We start from the raw sequence: 19,423 nt of genomic DNA, 5'->3' as shown, positions 1-19,423 counted from the left end.
GAGTTAATTTTTGTTTGTAGGTGTTTAGCAAGATCTCTAATGAACTAAAGGTGAACTGCAATATTAAGCAAAGTGCAGGTGAGAAAATGAGCTTGTTGGGGTACTGACACCAACCTTAGTAAGCTGCAGAACAACTCTAGTGTGTCACAGATTGGCATCTGACACACAGCAAAAGTAGCCTTGTTCTCCAAAGACATAAAAATGGCCTTAGAGCTATGAAAGTGCTTTAGAATGTCTGCTTCCTCCCTCCCAATTAGGTGGCAGGCTTTCCTATTGAGCAAAAATATCACGGGGAAAGTTTGTACTGAATTATAGCAGAAAAAAACTAAACAGATTCCTCTGCTTTTTATGCACACACTTCCTGTTAATGCCCACTTATATCAGTCAGGGGAGTATCTTCCCATACCAGTATTGTTTCAGAAGTCCATGTAAGTCGTAGTCTAGCTCTTCTGTCTTTCCTCACTGCTGACTTTGAAGAGTTTTTCTTTTCCTCAGCTGTATCACTCAGCAGTTTCATGTGCTATCCAAGCAATGAATTCATTACTCAAATTTGTGTGATTTAATAATTTCCTGGCACAATGATTCCAAAACATGTGGGAGGAAAAACAGAAGGATTTTTCCATCTCCAGGTGCTTATTGCCCTAATCCCTGCCCTTGACCATTCTGAATGGCTTTTAGTAGAGCTGCATTTCTACCGCTTGTCAAGCGCAGTGTCTGAGAGACCATGCAGTCAGTGTCCAGCTGAAGGTGATGGGAAGGAAGCTCATTCTTAGGAATGTGATGTACCTCACCACTCTTGCATTTCTAGCTTTGAACTTCTGGAGCTGTTTTCCTTTCCACAATTTCCATAAGCTGAAAAGCATCACTTTTTTTCAATTGCCTGCTTTACTAATCAGTATTTGAAATGCAATATTGAGGCTTTATTCCCTACTCAAGCAAACATGCTGGGTTTACAGTGGCAGCCTGCCAGAAGCCTCAGGGCTTCACCTGTGCCGAAGGGAGGTAAAATGAACAGCACATCCAAAGCAGCTCTTCACCGTGGGATACAGCAGCACACTGGTGGTCTCCACGTGTCACTGGACACCACAGACCCCAGTGGCAATGACAGCAATGGGAATTGGGTGCATTAGAAGGCAAAAAGCCAGTCTTAATTCAAGAATGTACTTATTCATGAAATTGGTGTGTATTTATGTTGAGTGTCACAATAAAACCATTAAGCTTCCTTACATATTTGCAGTTGGACGTGTAGACTTATTGCTGCGTCAGCCTCCCATGTGAATGATCTGTGTGGGTCTCCAGGGAATGTCTCTGCTTCCCCAAGTGCCTCCGGTATCTGGGTTACAAGGACAATTCCTGTAAAAACAATTTGGTATTTGAGAGAATCATTAATTCCAATTTACCCTTCCTTGGAGTAGTAATAAGTAATGGAACTAGATAACATTTGAAGAGACATTGGTTCAGCCTCTTCAACCTTCTTATATACCTGCCCTAAAATGCTTAAAATGAGCTGTCATAAGAGAAGGAAGAGAACTTCTGGTGGCAGCCTCAGATGCTCTGTTTAATTGTTCAGTCATCTGTAGGCCATGTAGTTTTATTTTGACTCTCATCAACTGCTTTGTTGTTTTAGTACCTCTGTCTTTAGTACGGAGTGACTGGAAGGTTGCCAAGTAAAGGGAAATCTGTGTGTGAACAGCCGGGAGGGATAATATGTAAATCTGTTGGAGTGAGGCAATTAAAGGCAGTGTTGAGATATAATGGAAAATAGACAATATTGAGCCTCATCAGAAAAGTCAACATAAACAGCAGCTACTGTACTACGTCTCTGAAATGAACTTGTTGCTTTAAATAACTGCATTCTACAGAAAACAGATGGATCATGAAATCTGTGAGCAGACTTCCAGAAAATAGTTTTGGTCTTCAGGAACATGTCCGTGTTGATGTTCAGTGTGCCCTCCTGGCACAAGAGGACTAAAGGCGGCTTCTCCTGCTGTTGTATTTACATAACACAGAGACGAGTTGGAAAGTTGGATTACATGCAAGCCAAATATAGCTGAAAATAATACTGCATGTCATATGTAACTATGAATGGACATGAACAGAGAGGAAGTGCTATCTGAGATAAGCAGTATAGTAAGTGCTGCCTTCACTGCTTTGTAACCCAACAGATGAGGAGGTAACGCACCAGTGAAACAAATCAGGAAGCCCTGACTAACTAGAGGGACCGTTCTGATAGTTTACCAGAATCTTGGTGTCACCACCAAATCCAGCTGCATGGGATTTTTACAAGAGTGGGTGGACTGGGAAAAGTCAGAGCATTCCAAAATATTTAACTTTTTATTACAAATGAGGATGGATTCAGGCTGGTTTAATCCCACAGCCTATGTTTGACTGTCCTTGTTTTGAAATCATTGATCAAAAAGCTCCAGACGATTTCCTGTATTCTACCAGACATTTATGCAGCCGTTTGTTGGTCCCCTTTGTGACTGAACATGATCAGCCACAGCCCAGACATAGCAAATCAAGCTCCTGTTTGCAGACACAAATTTGGCAATATGCATTAACTGAACATAGTTCTTGCATCAGGCAACACATCATGTGCTGTCTCAGTCACATTCTGAACTAGAAGAGAAACATGCAGATATTTCAGGATCTTTGGGAGGGCCTGTGAAAGTAGTTATTTCTTAACATTAAGCTTGTTTTTTGATTCTTTAGTTCTCCTCTTCCAGCACAACCAAAGAAACAAGAAAAGAGCTGCTTAACAGTTACGGTTCAGTCTCTATGAAATAGAAATTGATAGGAATACACACAGGTGACTCACTTCATCAGCTAGGATGGAAAAGGGAAAATTCTGACACTGGGACTAAGAATCAACCTTTGCTTCCAGGATGCATCATTGCATGGTGCAGGAAGAGGGAGGCAACAAAAAGCTACTGCAAATAATTGGATCTCCATGCATTCTTTTTTTAAATTAATACTTTATTAGATAATGTTTTTTACATACCAAAGTTCTTCAAAGGAATGCAACAACAAAATACTAAAGAAATGGTTTAATTAACACTTCACACACTTTTCCTTTTATTTTTGCATTTGCTAAAGATACTCTGCATACCTGGACCAGCACAGGTTGTCAAAAATGAATGTCACTTTTTTATATTGCAGGGCACCTCTCAGGCCTTCAGAAAAGCACAAAGTACCAAATCCTCCTTTAATTCAGAAAGACCTTTCTAAAAAGATGGGTATTTCTAAAACAAAAAACCACTATACTCTCAAAAACAAGAGGTTTTCTCCCTTTATTTAACATTCCTCATACAAGTAGTATCAGTTACACCAAAAGCACCGGCATAAAGGGAAGGGCATCTAAACTCGTCCTAGTGACAGGGTAACAAACGTGCTTATTTATTGCTTCTGCTGGCACTGGTAGGAGGTTTTTTAAAGGTAATTTAGACATTTCTTTATGAGGACTTAGAGAATGTAAGTCTGTGCTTATCTACAGTTTATTCTAACTCAGCTGTCTTGCTTGTTGTTTTCTCTAAAACCTAAAAAGCAGCAACATTGTTGAACCTCTCTGGGAAACATCCTTGTGTTGTGTTTGTGTCTTGAATATTCTAGTTAAGGCTGAAGCTCCAGAAAAGCCAGTCTGTTACATTCAGGTTATATAGGCCATTAAGAACAGTGAAATGCAAAGAACTTCCATTAAAACCTGTTCCACAAACAATTCAAGACAGAGAAAGCCAAGCATGAGTAAGAAAGAAAATTAGGGTGACTTTTACCTTCAGCTTAATGAAATCCTAAGAGCTGATAGGAAAACATAGTGCCTTTGTGTCGTGTTAAATAGTATTACATGGTCTAACAAAAACCTGGTTTTGAAAGGGAGAACATAGTTCAGGAAATAATGGTGTTTTCAGGAGGGGATTTCTGAACCTATCTTTAAAGTTAATGCAGACAAAGGTACAGATTCATACAAAAGCAGGAATCTGGGCATAAAGAAAGGGAACAAAAATATTTCATGAACAATGAAACTAAATCAAGAAGGTGCAGACCTTGATCAAAGATTCTTTTTTTCCATGATTTAGGTTGACTGCTTCATAGACCTGCCAGTAAAGGCTGAACTCCCACTTAAGCCATTCCTTCGAAATAAAAGTCTCTCTCTGCTCTTCAGCTGCTGTTTTCATGAGACTTGCAGAAATCAAGTATCTTTGAGCTTATTCTGCTCCATCATGGACAGCTGAATTTGGCCAGCGTTCTCAAAACTTACTATGGCAGGGAGAAGAAAACAGGCAAACATAAGGAAGGCATAGTCATAAAAGATTTGTTCCCTTCTGTGGCCAAAGGGAATTCATAGTTTATGAATTTAGAGTGCTTCTTTCCAGGATTAAAAGGAGAGGAAATATATCATAAAGGCCCTGTAGAAAATTAAGTCTGTTTACCATCCGCATGCTTTACTACTATACTCTAAAACGTAATGGGGTTTGTGCTTTTCTTGGCTTTATTCTGTTTCCTGGATAATATAATAATGTTAAGAAAATGAATACTGAGGTTCCCCTGTCAAGGGTCTATTTCAAAGGAAATAGCTGAAAGGCTCTAACAGTCAATATATTCAACATTTCCTCAATCACCCTATTAATCTGCAATTAGAAAACATTGGCTCACTCAGTTTTGCTGTAGGACAAAAACCAGAAGAACCCTTCATGTCCTTTCCAGACTTTTATTCTTGTATCTTATTTATGCACACTTACTGGTTATGCTTCTAAATGGCATTTAACCACTTAGACGATTTAGACTAAGATTTTACTTGGTCTGTGTAAGTGCAGCTTGGTTTCTGTCATTCCAGAGTATGTGAAATCAGCAATAGATGAACACTTGAGTTCTATTAGCTACCCCCTTTCTTTCCATTAGTTATATTTTCAAAGAACACGTTTACCCCCTATCCACTTGATGGATGAGCTGCCAGAGAAAACACTCTGGAGGAATTCAGCTTCTAAAAAGGCTGGCGTAGCAAACAGCCATGACCTGCCTGTCATGGTTTTGAGGACAGACATTGACTCCCATGCCCTTTATTGGGCTTTGCGTCACTGACCAGTGGACCTCTGTTTTTACAAGGCTGAGCTGGAGGAGTTGCAATTTCAGCTGATAAACTGCTGTGCTGCAAGCCCTGGAGAACACAAGTGTCCAGAGAAGAAGCAAACAACTGTGTGAATGCACAGGGAGAATGAATGTCAGCACACTGCACAAAGACAGACAGAAATGGCTTCTGTAAGTGGAAATGCTTCTGGGAGGAAAGATAGGCATATTGTTCGCAAGTTACAAGTAAATTATGTATCATCATGGCATTCTCTGTGGGGAATCTAAAGACCTCCAGCCTGTCCTGCTACTGCCTCTATACACTTCTGTTTATTTTGACATTAAATGCCATCAGAATCGATCATCTCCAGCAGAGCTTTCCATGCACAGGAAATACAGGATGGGGCTTCACATACCAAACTAAATTCATAAAGTGACCTTTGTCAGGAGTTAAATCCACCATATTGGAGGTTTTCTTTGAAATACTAAGTGTGGAGAACACTTCTCCTGCCAGAGAATGAACTAGAAGGAATTTAAACATCAAATAGTTACATATTAAATAACTGCAACAGAATCTTTACATTTAAAGTAATTTCTCCAGAAACATTACAATTTTTACCAGTCTGCTTGCAGGAGCTTGCACAATGACTTAGGAAAACCACAGAAGAAATCCATCCAGAGCCTCAAAGTGCTTTGTATGACCCACAGTTATGTGCTCAATAAGAAGAACAGATGGGAAAAGCAGAATTGAACTCCATGCAAAAGGAACATTATTCAAATGGAATTTTGCACTAACATGGAGAATGACTGCAGGACATGTTCAAGGAGTCAGTTCTGGATGGGAGATGATGACAGGAGGCAGTTCTTGACTCAGCAGTGAGGAGCCTGTTGGAAGGAGAGGAGAGACAGACTGGAGGAAAAGGGACGGCTCTGCTGTTTCCACCAGACAAGCTGGAAAGAAGTCCAAGGGGTGAGGGTGTGGTTTGAAAAACAAGGAGTACAATTTCAAACTGGAAAGCAAACAGGGCAGCTTTGGGATGCACGAAATGTCAATTTTCTCTGTGCAAGACCAAATCAGAACTTCTGAAGCTGTTATGATGCTCTCTCTTTGCTGCACCACATCTTCATGCTGTGACTGTTAACACTGAGTTCCTAAGGCTTGCATTTATCTGTTAGGCAAAACACTGACAGACAGCACCAGATAGCACACAGCTGGGACAGATGCGGTTCACTCTGTGTTCAGCATCAGCTCTCCAGCAGTTTGCAGTGGTCAGCCGCAAGCACACTCAAGTCCAACCCACAGAGTCCCTGTCACTTGGAGCTTTACTTGTTCATACTCAGGCAGGTCTCCTGCTGTCGACAAGCAGACGCCCTCCCATATAGGCCAGAATATGTGCTAGTGCCTTGTAATTTGTTTATTTAAATCAAAACACTGAACTGGCCAAACATTTGCAAATTGAACAGATTTGTAGTTAAAGGGTAATGTGAGCTGATGTGGAGGAAGACTCCAAGAGGATCACTTTAAGAGAAATGCACATTGTTTTGTCAGTGAGACCTCCTTGGCTTATTCTGGGGGAAGAAGACTAGGAACATGCACAATACATACAGTATTTTTGCATGTAAATAGCAGCCCCTGCAAGGCAAAAATGCAGCTCCTCTCAGGGCTGTTCCCTCATACTGAAAAAAGAGCATCAGGCTGCCATCCATAGAAGGAGCCAGAAAAGCAAGCATTTGGAGGAGAGCAACCTCTGAAAAAACAGGAACATTTACCAGGAGCTTTTCCATCTGCGTTGTTAAGGAATTGCTAGGGATTACAGCCTTCTGAGCTGCAAAGCGCTGTGGCTCTGCCTTTTATAAAGGAGCGAGAGAGTAGCAGTTAGCTTATCAGAGGGCTACTAGCACAGCAAGCAATTAGAGATTCAAGACCCTTTACATTTCCTGTTAACAGACTACAAACTGTAGAAGAAATACCTTAAATAAGGCCAGTAGTGCCTTTAAATTGAAAGATCCCAAGCTAAATAGAAAAGGAGGTTAGAAGACTCAGTTAAAACATCCCTGCACACAGATGACTGAAGACAGGTCAGCCTCTTTAGCTGTGGATGCTCAGCTTGTTGCAAAGTGGAGAGAATATGGCAAAACACTTTTTGCATTTTGATTTGTGTCAAGATGTCAAAGGCTCCTCAGAGCTGGTATCACTTGCCAAGAACTACCCCTGTGACCTACAAAGCCAGGTGTTAAAAAGAGCAGATATTTAACCACAGAACAACGTAAAGAAGGTACAAAGGAGAAAGCCAGCAGCAGACCAAAGTGTGGCAAAGCACTTCAACATACAGGGAGATTCTTTATTTTACTGTGAAAATCGTGGGATGTTGTAATTAGGATTTGGCCAGCTGGGAGTGGGCAAGGAGCACTGTATTATTAAAATTGAAGAAAATATAACACACCTTTAATTTTAATTATACTTTAAAAGACATTTGATTTCCTTAGCCAGTGATCTCTCTAGTTCATGTCAGCAGTTTGGTGCCAGACTACTATGAGTGATTGCACACAGTACATAGCGATTTTTGTGCATGCATAATTCTTGTTATTAAAAATCTCAGAGAAAAACCTGTTCTTTCCTTTGTCACAATCTTCTTTAAAATACAAATGATATAAAAATTGTATCCTATAACTGCGTGCATTACTTAAGAGATCCTACTTCCAATACCTGAAGGGGGCCTCTAGGGATGCTGGGGAGGGTCTCTTCGTCAGGGACTGTAGTGACAGGACAAGGGGTAATGGGTTAAAACTTAAACAGGGGAAGTTTAGATTGGATATAAGGAGGAAATTCTTTCCTGTTAGGGTGGTGAGGCACTGGAATCGGTTGCCCAGGGAGGCTGTGAGTGCTCCATCCCTGGCAGTGTTCAAGGCCAGGTTGGATGAAGCCTTGGGTGGGATGGTTTAGTGTGAGGTGTCCCTGCCCATGGCAGGGGGGTTGGAACTAGATGATCTTGTGGTCCTTTCCAACCCTAACTATTCTATGATTCTATGATTCGTGAAAGAAGTGATGAAAATCTGTGGCTCTTTTTTTCCAAACAGAGCTAATTAGCCATAAAATAGAAAGCAAAAGTCAGCAGTTGGAACTTTGAATATAAATAAATAGCATCCATGAAGTGATTGTGAGCTGACAGAGGTAAACACAGAACAAGCTCAGTATGCCAAAATGGGCTGGTTACAGGTCACATACTGATGTGCCACTGATGGTCTTGTCTCTGCAGCACATTTGACTTGCCCTCATTTAGAAATTTATGCAGCTAAAAGTGAGCATCTCCTTACAACTACAGGGAGCTGGTGCTACTCAAACCCTTTTGAGGGCATGCAAAGGAAAAGTTGTCACCACCTCACCTCCAGTTTTCCTTGCTTTTGAGAGAACAGACCTTGTTGCCTAACCCAAATCATGAGTCCTGCAGGAAGAGCTACAGATTACAGACTTCCTGAGGGACTGGGCTTTAGCAGCACATCAGTCCCAGCACCTTCTGCTACCTGTTCAATGGGCTGTCCAGGCTTTGCAGACCTTTGGATCTTCTATACATGGTAAAGGGGGTTCCCATGGCTGCAGCCTGCAACTGCATGCTCCAGTAGGAACCAAGGTGTCCCTGCAGAGCCATGCCTATGATTCCTTTGGAAACCTAGTTTTGGTAATTCCCAGCTCCATGTATTAAAAACTAATGAGGTTAAGTGAAAATAATGAGGTTTTAAATTGTAATATATTTTGAATTGTTTTAATCTGCCTTCTGGTTTTGAGTCTTCAGGGGTCCCTTGCTCAGCTTTCCTTTGCAACCCACAGCATGAGAAACTCATTTATGGAGCATTAAATCAGAGATTCTCCTGCAATCTTGTGCTTCCCTGAGCTTGGCTCTCTGGGAAAATGTGAACAATATGATGCTCCGGATAAAACTGCACCACCACAGCAGTTTCCTTCTCAAAGGATTACTGTAACTTAGGAGAAATGCAATAGCAGTAATGTTACCTTCACCTACCTCGTCTGATGCTAATGGGCTGCCTAGGAGGGAGGGTAAAAGAGAAGTGTTGATAGACACCTGGCATGGTGGACCCTTCACTTCTTGCTTATGCAGTAACCTTCCAATACGCAATGCCAACTCTCTGAGGAAGGAGCCACATTTCTGCTTAGAAATCCAACAGGGCAGGACAGCTTTCGAAGCATACCTGGCAACGGTCACAGAACTCCTCACCCACCTTCGGGCATGGCAGTAGGTGGCAAAGCCCACGTGGAGCTATGACCCGATGAAGGGTCACTGAGCCCCTCGAGGCTCTCGGCGGCTGCACCAGGCGCTGCCTGCGCCGACCCCTGCGCCCTGATCCCGTCCACGGCTGTCAAAGGCCGCGCGTCCCTGCGCTCCGCCGGCCGCTATGAGCCGGGGTCCACCCGAGGAGGGGCAGAGCCGCTCTCTGCCACAACCAGCCGCGACGGCAGGTGCTAGGGCAGGCCGCGGGACTCGCAGCCAAGGGCCGCAGCCGAGCGGCGGGACCAGGACCCCCAAAGCGCTGAGGGGAGCATCACCCCCGGCACCTCCGCCCCTGCTGCGGGGCAGGGCGAGAGGGACCCGCGGTCCACGGGACAGCAGCGGCCACCAGACCCCCGCCGCGCCGCGGACAGCCGGGGAGGGGGCCGCATCACGTGGGTGCGTGTGGCAGCAGCGGAGGGATACAGGGGTTGTGACACCCCACTGGCCGCAGGAAGCCCCCCAGTCTTGTCGGGGTCCAGCCCCAGCGCTAAGCGGGACAGGGGAGTGGCAGGGGAGAGGAGGACGGCGGCGGGGTGAGGGCGGGCGAGGCGGGGGCCAAGAGGCGGGGGAAGAGGCTCCGCGGGGAGGGACTATTTGAGGAGACCCTGGCAGGCTGGTGAGGTGCGGAGTGATCCAGCCGTCAGAGTGAGCGGCCCCGAGCCGAGGCAGAAAAGGGCGGCGAGCCCGCGGGGCGCCATCCAGCGCGGCACTGCGCCTGCGCCGATCCCCCCTCCCCGCCGCGGTGTGGGGTGCAGCGGCGCCCGCCCTGCAGCCACCGCCAGCCCCTGCCCCGCGCCCCGACCCCGGGGAGCTCGCCCCCAGCCATGGCACAAATACTGCCTATTCGCTTCCAGGAGCACTTCCAGGTGAGCGGAGGGGAGCGCTGCAGCTGCAGGGACGGGGCTTCCCCGCCTCTGTCTCACCCTGTCCCTGAGGAGAGTGGGGGGGCCGCGGCCTAGCCGGGCCGGGGGCGCGCTGAGGGGTGGGGGCCGGGCGGCGGGGAAGCCGTGTGTGGTGGGTGCTCCCCCTCGTTCTCCCTGGTGCGGGGCAGCCGTCCCGCTGGGCGCCGCGGAGGAGAGTCGGCTCCCGGTGCGGTCCCTGGGGCTGCCGCCTCCATCCGTGCATCCATCCGCGGCTGCCTCTCCGCGGCGTGCGGAGCGACCGCGATTTGTGCAGAGTCACTCGCCGCCGGAGGGACCTCCCGCTCCGGGGAGGGGGAGGCGCCGGGCCGTGGCCGAGCTGCTCGCCCTGGGTGCTACCCTGCTTCGGCTTAGGTGGCCGCCGTAGCCTTGTAGAGGGGGATCGGGGTTCTCTTTTGCCTAAACTACCCCCAGACTCCATATCGTGGGGTCTCCAGGGGTCCTCTTTCTGTGCAGCTGGAACTGGAAGGAAATTGGTGAGATGAAGTGCAAGAAACCATTTGGACTTGAGAGCCTCTGTCCCTCCTTCCAAGCATAACAGTATTAAAAATAAAGGAAAACCCCAACCTCCCCCTAAATGACATAGTTCTGTTCTTAATAGCCTGTGAAAGCCATAATGCCAGTGTTGGAGAAGATCCATGACTAATGGATGCAGCACAGACAAACCGGTTTATCTGTTTCCTTGTGAACTGGTGGTGAGGGAGGGTTGTAAATGGAGTGAGAGCAGCAGGCTCTGAACATGCAGTTTGAGGCAGGAATTAAAGGAATTTGCTAAATGAATGAGAGAACAGGAAGTGGACTTGGCAAGTCATCCTTCTGTCTCTGGACCGCCCCTTTATGTCAAATCAGGCATCCATTTCAAATTATGAACTGGGTATCATCCCTTGGTGTGGACTTTGTGCCACTTCAAGCGTTTCAGCTTGAGAAATGCTTATTGCCACTTCCAGCTCCCATTGGAAGTGTTTTTCTGCTTGACTGGAAGAACTGTCTTGGTCACTCTGGAAAGAGCCCTAGCCTGGAATAGGACTGGGAAACTCCAGAAATACCGAGCCTCTGTGCCCAAGGGAGCAGGCACTCCTGTCTCCTTGGAGTTGTCATGGGTTAAGAGAGTTTAACGTAGTGCAGAATTATACCATTGCTTCCCCACCCCAGCCACTGCCTAGCATAGCTGTGATTGTAGTAAACTCGAATGAATTCCTAAGAGCTGCAGTGCAGCTGAGTAAGAAACGAGGGATCAAAGTGTTTTGACATCAAACTCTCCTTAGAAGGAAGCATGTAGTTCTCACAGTTTAAAACAGGCAGACACAACCAGTTCTGCTGATTGTGTTTAGTCTGTACCATAATGATGAGAGAGCATCACACTTAATATGCCATGGGTGTAATATGCTGCTTTGCATGTTAAACGACTCTTTCTGTGAAGGCTGGAGTTGTGCGTTGTGCAGCACTGCCAATGTTAGTGTTGTGGTACTTATGTTTTGGGTGGGGGGCTAGCAGCTTCTCAAGGGATTTGTACTGAAGTCATATTCTATTTTTTGCTGCCACCTGCCTTTGCTCTTAAATAATTTGGTCTTATTGAAAGAGCTAAACCTGTGCTTAAGGGACTTTTCTTAGCATGGAGGAGCAGGAGAGGCCTTGGGACTCTAGCTGCTAACATGTAGGAGTAAACTCTCCTTCAGGATTCAGTTTTTCTTGCTTCTCCCCCCCAGTCTGAATGTAGTACCTCCAAAGCAGTAGTCTTAGCAAAGAGAAATTGAGATTAGTAGGAGCTGGGAGTAGGAATGCAGTTAGCCTCCTCAGTACTGCTTCTGCAGTTGTCTCTATGTGGTGGGATAAATGGGGAGGAAAATAAGAGGCATGTGGGAATTGTAGTGTTTGCTCTGGCTGGGTATCTGCAGTACAGTTTTATCAGCTCTAACTTAATATTATGTGTTGTAAGCATCTAGAGTAATGAATAAATGATATGTGGTGCTTATTGTTGACTGGTAGGGAATTCATGAAAACATTAAGCCTGCACTCCTCTTCATAATGTTTCTCTGTTACTCATATTTAGCTTTATCAGCTCAATATTTTTGTTTGTTTTCCTACATTACGTTGAAGAAAGTGGCTTGGCTACAGTTTGTCATAGTTAAAATTAGTGTAACACATCAACTACACTGCTTTATGATGTTAAATCCAAAAACATTCCAATTCCTTATAATTGTACTGTGTTTCATTAAATCTTTCTGTACCGTAAGTCAATCTGTGTAGCCCGTATACCTGTAGCCATTTTAATTAATATGGTATTAAGTAGTTAGAAGAGCTGTTAGCAGTATAATTACTCAATTTCATATTCAGCCTGTTGCTGATGAAACATCATTTCACTTAAATTCAGAGTCTTCTTGAGGTAGTTGCTGTACTTCACTGAAAAAACAACTGAAGCATGCAGAAAGTGCTCTCCAGGGAAACTAAACATAAGTTGCAGTGCTAAATACTGAACTCCTCTCCCACTCCCTGTAGCTGGAAGTGGATAAACGTGTTGTAAAATGAAACAGTGATCTTGGGCCATGTAAAATTGGAGTAGTACGAAGGACCAGCAGACTGTTTACATTCCTTGTGAAGCTTATTTTGCTTTATGTTGATCATCCTTCTGACTGAACTGTAGCTCCAAGCCTGTGCTGGAGGAATGACTGCCAGTAACAGTACACATTGAATTTGGAGTTGTTACAGCTTGTGCATTCAGTTCCTGTGAGAGATGAAGAATAGCTGCAGTAAAAGAAAGATCCAGGATTTGATATAGTAGTAGTCAAGCTGAGAATTAACTCAGGTCTTCCTGTTTGTTTAGCTCTGGTTTAATGCAATTGAATAGTTGTTTTTAGATGTGAAATCTGTAGCTATGAGTCTTCACAAATTCATAAACAACTTGTATATTGCGCATTCTTCCTATAGAGTATGTTATAGTTCAGTCCCCTATCAAGGGAGGGGGATAGGGACTTAGTTTTTATCTGTCTGGTGGCTGACCAGCTGCAGTAGTCCCAAATGTGGCAACCCTGCTATAGTGAAATAAAAGTGCATGCTGTTTAAGCTGCTGTGATTTAATCATATTCTTAACTCCAGTGCTTCTATTGGAGCAGTGAATTATAAATTATTCACTAGATTGAGCTCTTCCAAAGGGATTGTAGTTTACAATGGAAATGCTGTAAAAGACTAAATACATTGGTGTGCAGACTGGAAGCAGTACTTGCTGGAATTCAGTGTACAAAGTGTTCTTGATCTAAAATTAAACTTTTCCTTAGTCATTGATTTGTTTTTAAAAGCTTGTCTTTGCCCTCTTTTTTTATTTTCCTTCACTAGCAAAAATCTGTGCTTACCTGCAGGGAAAACTTTTGCTTATACAAATCTCAGGTTCCTAGGTTGGGGATTTCATCCCTTAGATGGATAGACACATAGATCTGTAGGCAGGGTTCTCCTTTCTATTGAGTAACTAACACAGGCTCTTGAACAAAGCCAGCTAATGTGCAGAAAGCTTGTGTGCATGACATGCTGTTGACACGTAAGTTTTATGTGTCTTGGTGCAACACTGAGAAGCTTAAGGTATCCTGGTTTGAAACATAAAGGATGTAGATTTACCTCTGTCACTTTCTGGACAAAACCACTTTCTGTTTGGGTAGTCAGAGATGTCTTGTTAAGAATTGCTATCTGTTGTGCAATAGGCATAACTGAGCTGAAGTGTAATGGCTTTCATGAATTTTCTTTGGCTAGACATGTGGACTTGAAAGCACTCAGGATATTTGCAAATTGTAAATGGCTTCTTGGACTTGTATTCAGATGGTAGAGCTAAATATCATGACTTAATTCAGCTATTTAGTGTTGAAGATACCATGTTTGCTCACTGGATCTCTTAAATGCCCTATAGGTTGTAGGGAGACTCATTCAATAGATGTAATCCTCATCACAGATATACAGGAACAGATTTTTGTGTAGGGAGTAACTGTCACTTAAGATGAAAGCCTAATTGTAACTGCAACTAAGACTTGTGAGCTCATGGTCTTCCATGTTTTAGCTCTTGCATACTTCTTCACCTGTTAAGACTGGTGCTGTAGGAGATGAGGGTAGCCTATTGAGAGAGGTTATCAAACCACTGTATGCATATTATTATACAGTATTATTATAACTCTGTAGAGTCACCTGAGTAAGAGTTCTGAGAGACTGTATTAGTGCAATCTTGGGTTGTATTATGCTTGAAATGAGATGTGCTTACTAAACTTTAAGCAGGCATCTTTTAATGGGATACATATAGTCTCTGTCTAAGCATTACTCTTTTCTAATGGGCTTAAAACTCAATAGATCTTGGGGTTCTTAAATTCTTCTGATGCCAGCATTTAACTGATGGTAGGTCCCAAGTACTGGAGTGCCAGTATTAGACAGTAAGTTGTTAGGCTTAAGTATTTCCCAGTAGAGAAATTAATATATCTTGAAGACTGGTATTATCAGTGTCTTGAGTTGGTCTGTGTTGGCTCAGTCTGGTTCACTGCACTAAACAGAAAGGGAAATGCATTAGCCAATATTTAGTAGCACTCTTGTGTACAGAAAACATAATTTTTTAACAAATGGTACCATGCTGGTAAAGTAGAATGAGGAGAGACTAAATCTTAGATTAATAGTTGTATTTCGTAAGTGTAGGACTTGTGCATCTTCATTCAGGTTGAGAATCAAGTAATACAACTTGGGTTAATCTTTACCATGTCAGTGTCTGTAAGATGCTTCAAAGTAAGTTTGGTATCTAATCCAGCCTGCAGTGATACTAGGTTATCTATGAAGCAAAAATCTGTATCTGGTTCATTCAGCCTGATAGTGAAGATCATTCCACACTGTAGATAATGGGTATTAGGGCATAAGAGGGCATTAGGCCATTGTAGAACAAGATGTTTTCCTTTCCTCTACTGTGAGGCTTACAGTAGGGTGCTTGGTAGGCTTTAACTGGGTTACCCCAAAATAGTGTGTGGTAGAATCACGGAAAGAGGCTGTCTCCATAGTAAATGTCTTTGGAATTATTTTGTGGTACTGAATCTTTCTTTTCAGAAGGCAACCTTAGTTTGAGAATACTACTTGCCTAAGAAGCATAATAAAAACTGAAAGTTTAATAGCAATTGAGAGGGCTGATGTACACTCCTATATGAAAATAAACAATAAAATCTCTAGTTTGTATATACAAACCCCAGTAATAACCTGTAGCTCCTTCACCTGAGGTCTTTTAAGATACATAGCTAAATGCTTGCAACCTCCCATAATGAAGTTTTCTTAATTCTGTGCTTGAGGAAGAGGGGAAAGTGCATTAGAACAACATAGTTCAGATTGTCTTGGCAGCTTTGTCCCATTCAGGATAGAAGTGCTGCTAGCTGATGTCCCTTTGTTTGGTGGTAAAGGGGTTTTGCTCATCTCCTTACCTATAACCATAAGGGATATGCCTCTTATGCTGTTTCCATGTTGTAGGAGCACATGTAATCTGATGAGAATACTTACTGCTCTCTTAATGCCAGGATTGGTCTTCAGTGTTTTCAGACTGCTAAAATGTGAAGTTTGTCATCATTCACTGAGACTTGCAGTATTCACATGACCATCCTTTAGGTACTACTGACATTTTGACTTTAAAAGATGTGACCGACTGCCTGACAATAAGGATGGAAATGATACTTATGCATAATTTAGCATTACATGTTCTGAAAACTTTGCTTTATTTTATAACTGCTAAACCAGGAAATCTTAATACCAGAACTTTATGCAAGATCTTGCTTATCTTAGTGAAGATACCCGAAGGGTTGTTATTTAACATGGACCAGATTTTGAAGCGAATAACCTTGGGCTTAAAGCTAAACTTCAAGTAGACTAATGCCTCGATTCTTGCCGTGCAGAGTGAGTGGCCAGGGGCTGTCTCTTGACGAGTAAGTCAAGCTGAAGCACAGTCATTGAGAAGAGACCTTGAGGAGGCCGTTTCAATTTCAGTACTCTGGAAATACATCAGTGTTTGGATTAATCAAGTTAGGAACTTGGCTATGCTGCAGTTAGATATCCTGCCCACTCTTGTGACACTTAATTAGTCTCTTAGAATGAACTGTACTCTATATGTAGATGGACTTAGATCATGCTCAGCATTAAAGTGCTCAGGCGTCTCCTATGTGAACATGTAATTTGTCACAGTAAGCTGATACTCTCCAGTAACCAAGAACAGTGGAATTAAGAGCCCATCATTTATTTCTCTGTTGTTCAGGGTCACAGAATTTGATGGAACTACACCTTGCATGTTTATTGGGTACTAAAACTTACTGCATTACATATGAAAAGTTCATGAGTTGTCTTGATATGGAAACTTACTTCCTTACTGATGAAGAAGCCTGTAGTAGCCACATGCCCTGTGAACTTGTTTCAGAACTCTAGTTGCAAACAGCTTCTGATGATCTCGTGCCTAAACTTTGATTCTCTTTTGGAATTAATGGCATCTACTGAAGTTTACTAGCATGTATTGAAGTATTTTACCTGTAAAGTGAGGTGTTAGGTGAATGTGTCTCCATTTTGCTGAGACATACTCGTGGGAGGGAGTAAATGACTTTACATGTATGTCCATTTGGCCTGTACTGTGTTACTGAAACTTGAGTATGTCAAAATTAGCAGTTACTGAGCCAAATAGCACTTAATTAGTAAGCTGAACAGAAAACAAAACAATTCCTGAGGCATTCTTGAACACAGTCCTGACATACCACACTTATGGGTGTCTGTTACATACCCAGTTTATGATTTAGTGCGTAGCTTTACAGAAGCCATAACAAGCCATGATCAGCTGGATCAAAACACACAAAAATAGTGCTTGTGACACCATTATGGGACTTGTTGCCCAAGGGGTTTGTTTAGTCTATTTTATGAATGTCCTGGTGGTATGTATAAAAGGAGCCTAATGACTCAGTGATGCTGGTGGTAGTTTCTATCCTGTCTCCTTGGGGGCAGTCATTTTTCACTTGCACTGCACTAAAAAGCAGTGTAGGTTAATCCCTTCAGAAGCTTCAGTGAAGCTGATACAGTTCCTGTGCTTGGAAAGCATTGCCCTGGGGCATAAAGCAGGTGCTCTGGCTTGTCACAGTTACTGTTCTATAAAATGCAGCGTGCGTACATACCAAGCTGGGGTGTGCTGCATAGGTAAATCTGACTTGCTGTACACTAATTGAAACAGTGATGCTCATTCACTGCCACCTTCTCCTGTTAACCTGAAATTGGAAGTGAATGGAAAGAAGGTAACACAAAAGGATGAGTTTAAGAAATAGCCATCTTCTAGGGCAGTCTATTCACTGGCACAAAATGACTTTAAGTTGCATTAAGACTGACTTAATGTAACCTATTGCCATGTGATTGAGCAGAAGTTGTTTGGAGAGTTGGACATAAGGCTGGAGGGGGCCTGCACTGAAATCTCTGCCTTTGTTGGGCCAAATGGTATGATGTCTTGGGCAGGGAGACATGGAATCACTGATTATTTTAACACATCTTTCTTTCACTGGTAAGAGTTAGATTCTAAGAAGGAAGAAGAGCAAGACCACTTGTAAAAATAGGCCATTTGACACATGCTATGTAGGCTTCATTCCATGATGTTGCTAGGAGTGGCTTGCATAAGGAAAACTGGTTCTTTCAGTTAGACCCACTGATGCTGTATGTTGTTGTAGTTCTGCTGCTTAGCAAGTTTTTAATATCAAACTTCCTAGCCTTACTAGATGAGGAATAGTGATGCTACTGATACTATACAGCCCATCATATTAATAAAGCCAGGTTAAGCAATAAATGCTCAAGTTAAAACTCCTTTTAGTTTGCATCAATAGCACAACTTGAAGTGTCTTTAGGACTCGAATAATGAGAATTGTGTAGTTCTTTACCTTTTGAACAAAGAATCAGAAGGTAAATCCTGGTTCTGTAGTATATATTCTTGTCACAGAAATTTGCCAGTCTTGCATGTCCTTGAGGGGGAGAGACTTTAAACGTAGAGGCTTGAGTTAGGCTTTCAACATGGGAAGGGATAATAAAGCACTCTCTCCCGTTTTTCTAGCTCCAAAATTTGGGCATTAACCCAGCAAACATTGGATTCAGTACCCTAACAATGGAATCTGACAAATTCATCTGCATCAGGGAGAAAGTGGGAGAGCAGGCACAAGTAGTGATAATTGACATGAGTGATCCAACAACACCAATCAGACGTCCGATTTCTGCCGAAAGTGCCATCATGAATCCAGCCTCCAAAGTAATTGCGCTAAAAGGTGAGTAATTATTCTTGCAGTACAAAACCTACTGTGTAGCTATATTACTGTTTATGTATGCTCTTAAGCTTAAGATTTATGTAAACTTCCTAAGAAGACTGTATGTGAAGATAAAAATTCTTGCCTACACTTGCATGCTGTATTTTTGGCAGTGGATATTCCGGTAATCTTTGAATGATTTGCTTCCAAGTAGGAGTGAGATGCTTGGGCCTGGCAATACAGCCTTCTATTCTCACTGAGGACCAGGTCAATATCTTGTATACTTTCCCTTTAAACAAGTGTCGTAAACATAATAGATATGTGTGAAGATGAATAGGGCTGTAACCATTCTCTCTGCTCTGTTCTGGCCTTTTTTTGTAGCTTTGGAGAAGCTTACCAGTTGCAAACAAAATGTCATAATGACCACTAACTGTGAAAGCCTGAATGCAGAAGCATGTTAAGTTTGGCAATCATAATATCTTGCATATGGAAGATCTTTGCTTACCAGTATCTGTGGTGTTGATAATGCCCTTTAAGTAACACTCTGAGCTCAAAGAAATAATTTTTAATATATCTCAGGTTCTTTTCTTGAATGACCAACTTCTGTTATTTGATCTCAATAACTGTTACTGACTGTGTACTTTTCTTCTTGCATCTTATCTAAACAGATGGTGAGTGAACTTCGACATTTCATGTTCAGTAGTACAGAATGGTCTAATCTCATAAAAAGTACTGAACTTAAGGTAGCCATTTGACAGTTCACTTCAGAGCCAGGTTGGGGCATCTTAATCCTCAACTGGCATTATAGTGAAAATGTTCTCCTTTGGCTCATTGCTAACAATTTGGCTGCTTTGGCTATTGACTGTACACAGTGAAGGAGAGGAGTGTGTTCTTAATGTTTGTGTGTGTG

At 42.9% G+C, this 19,423-nt stretch overlaps 1 protein-coding gene across 2 annotated transcripts in view; it reads left to right on the top strand.

Annotated features, from left to right (window-relative positions):
- Positions 1-9,991: 9,991 nt before the first annotated feature.
- The window catches only part of CLTCL1 (clathrin heavy chain like 1), a 38,590-nt gene continuing 29,158 nt past the window's right edge, over positions 9,992-19,423 (top strand). Inside the window, exons 1-2 of one of the 2 annotated variants that reach the window (XM_065693161.1) lie at positions 9,992-10,213; positions 18,327-18,534. In XM_065693161.1, coding sequence (XP_065549233.1) covers positions 10,172-10,213; positions 18,327-18,534 — 250 coding nt within the window. In that variant the 5' untranslated portion in view covers positions 9,992-10,171. The remainder of the gene's footprint in view (positions 10,214-18,326; positions 18,535-19,423) is intronic. The other variant, XM_065693160.1, reaches the window with a different exon arrangement.

This window comes from Lathamus discolor, chromosome 12 (genome assembly GCF_037157495.1).
Source record: "Lathamus discolor isolate bLatDis1 chromosome 12, bLatDis1.hap1, whole genome shotgun sequence".
Lineage (NCBI taxonomy): Eukaryota > Metazoa > Chordata > Aves > Psittaciformes > Psittacidae > Lathamus > Lathamus discolor.
This window is presented reverse-complemented; position numbering and strand designations above follow the sequence as displayed.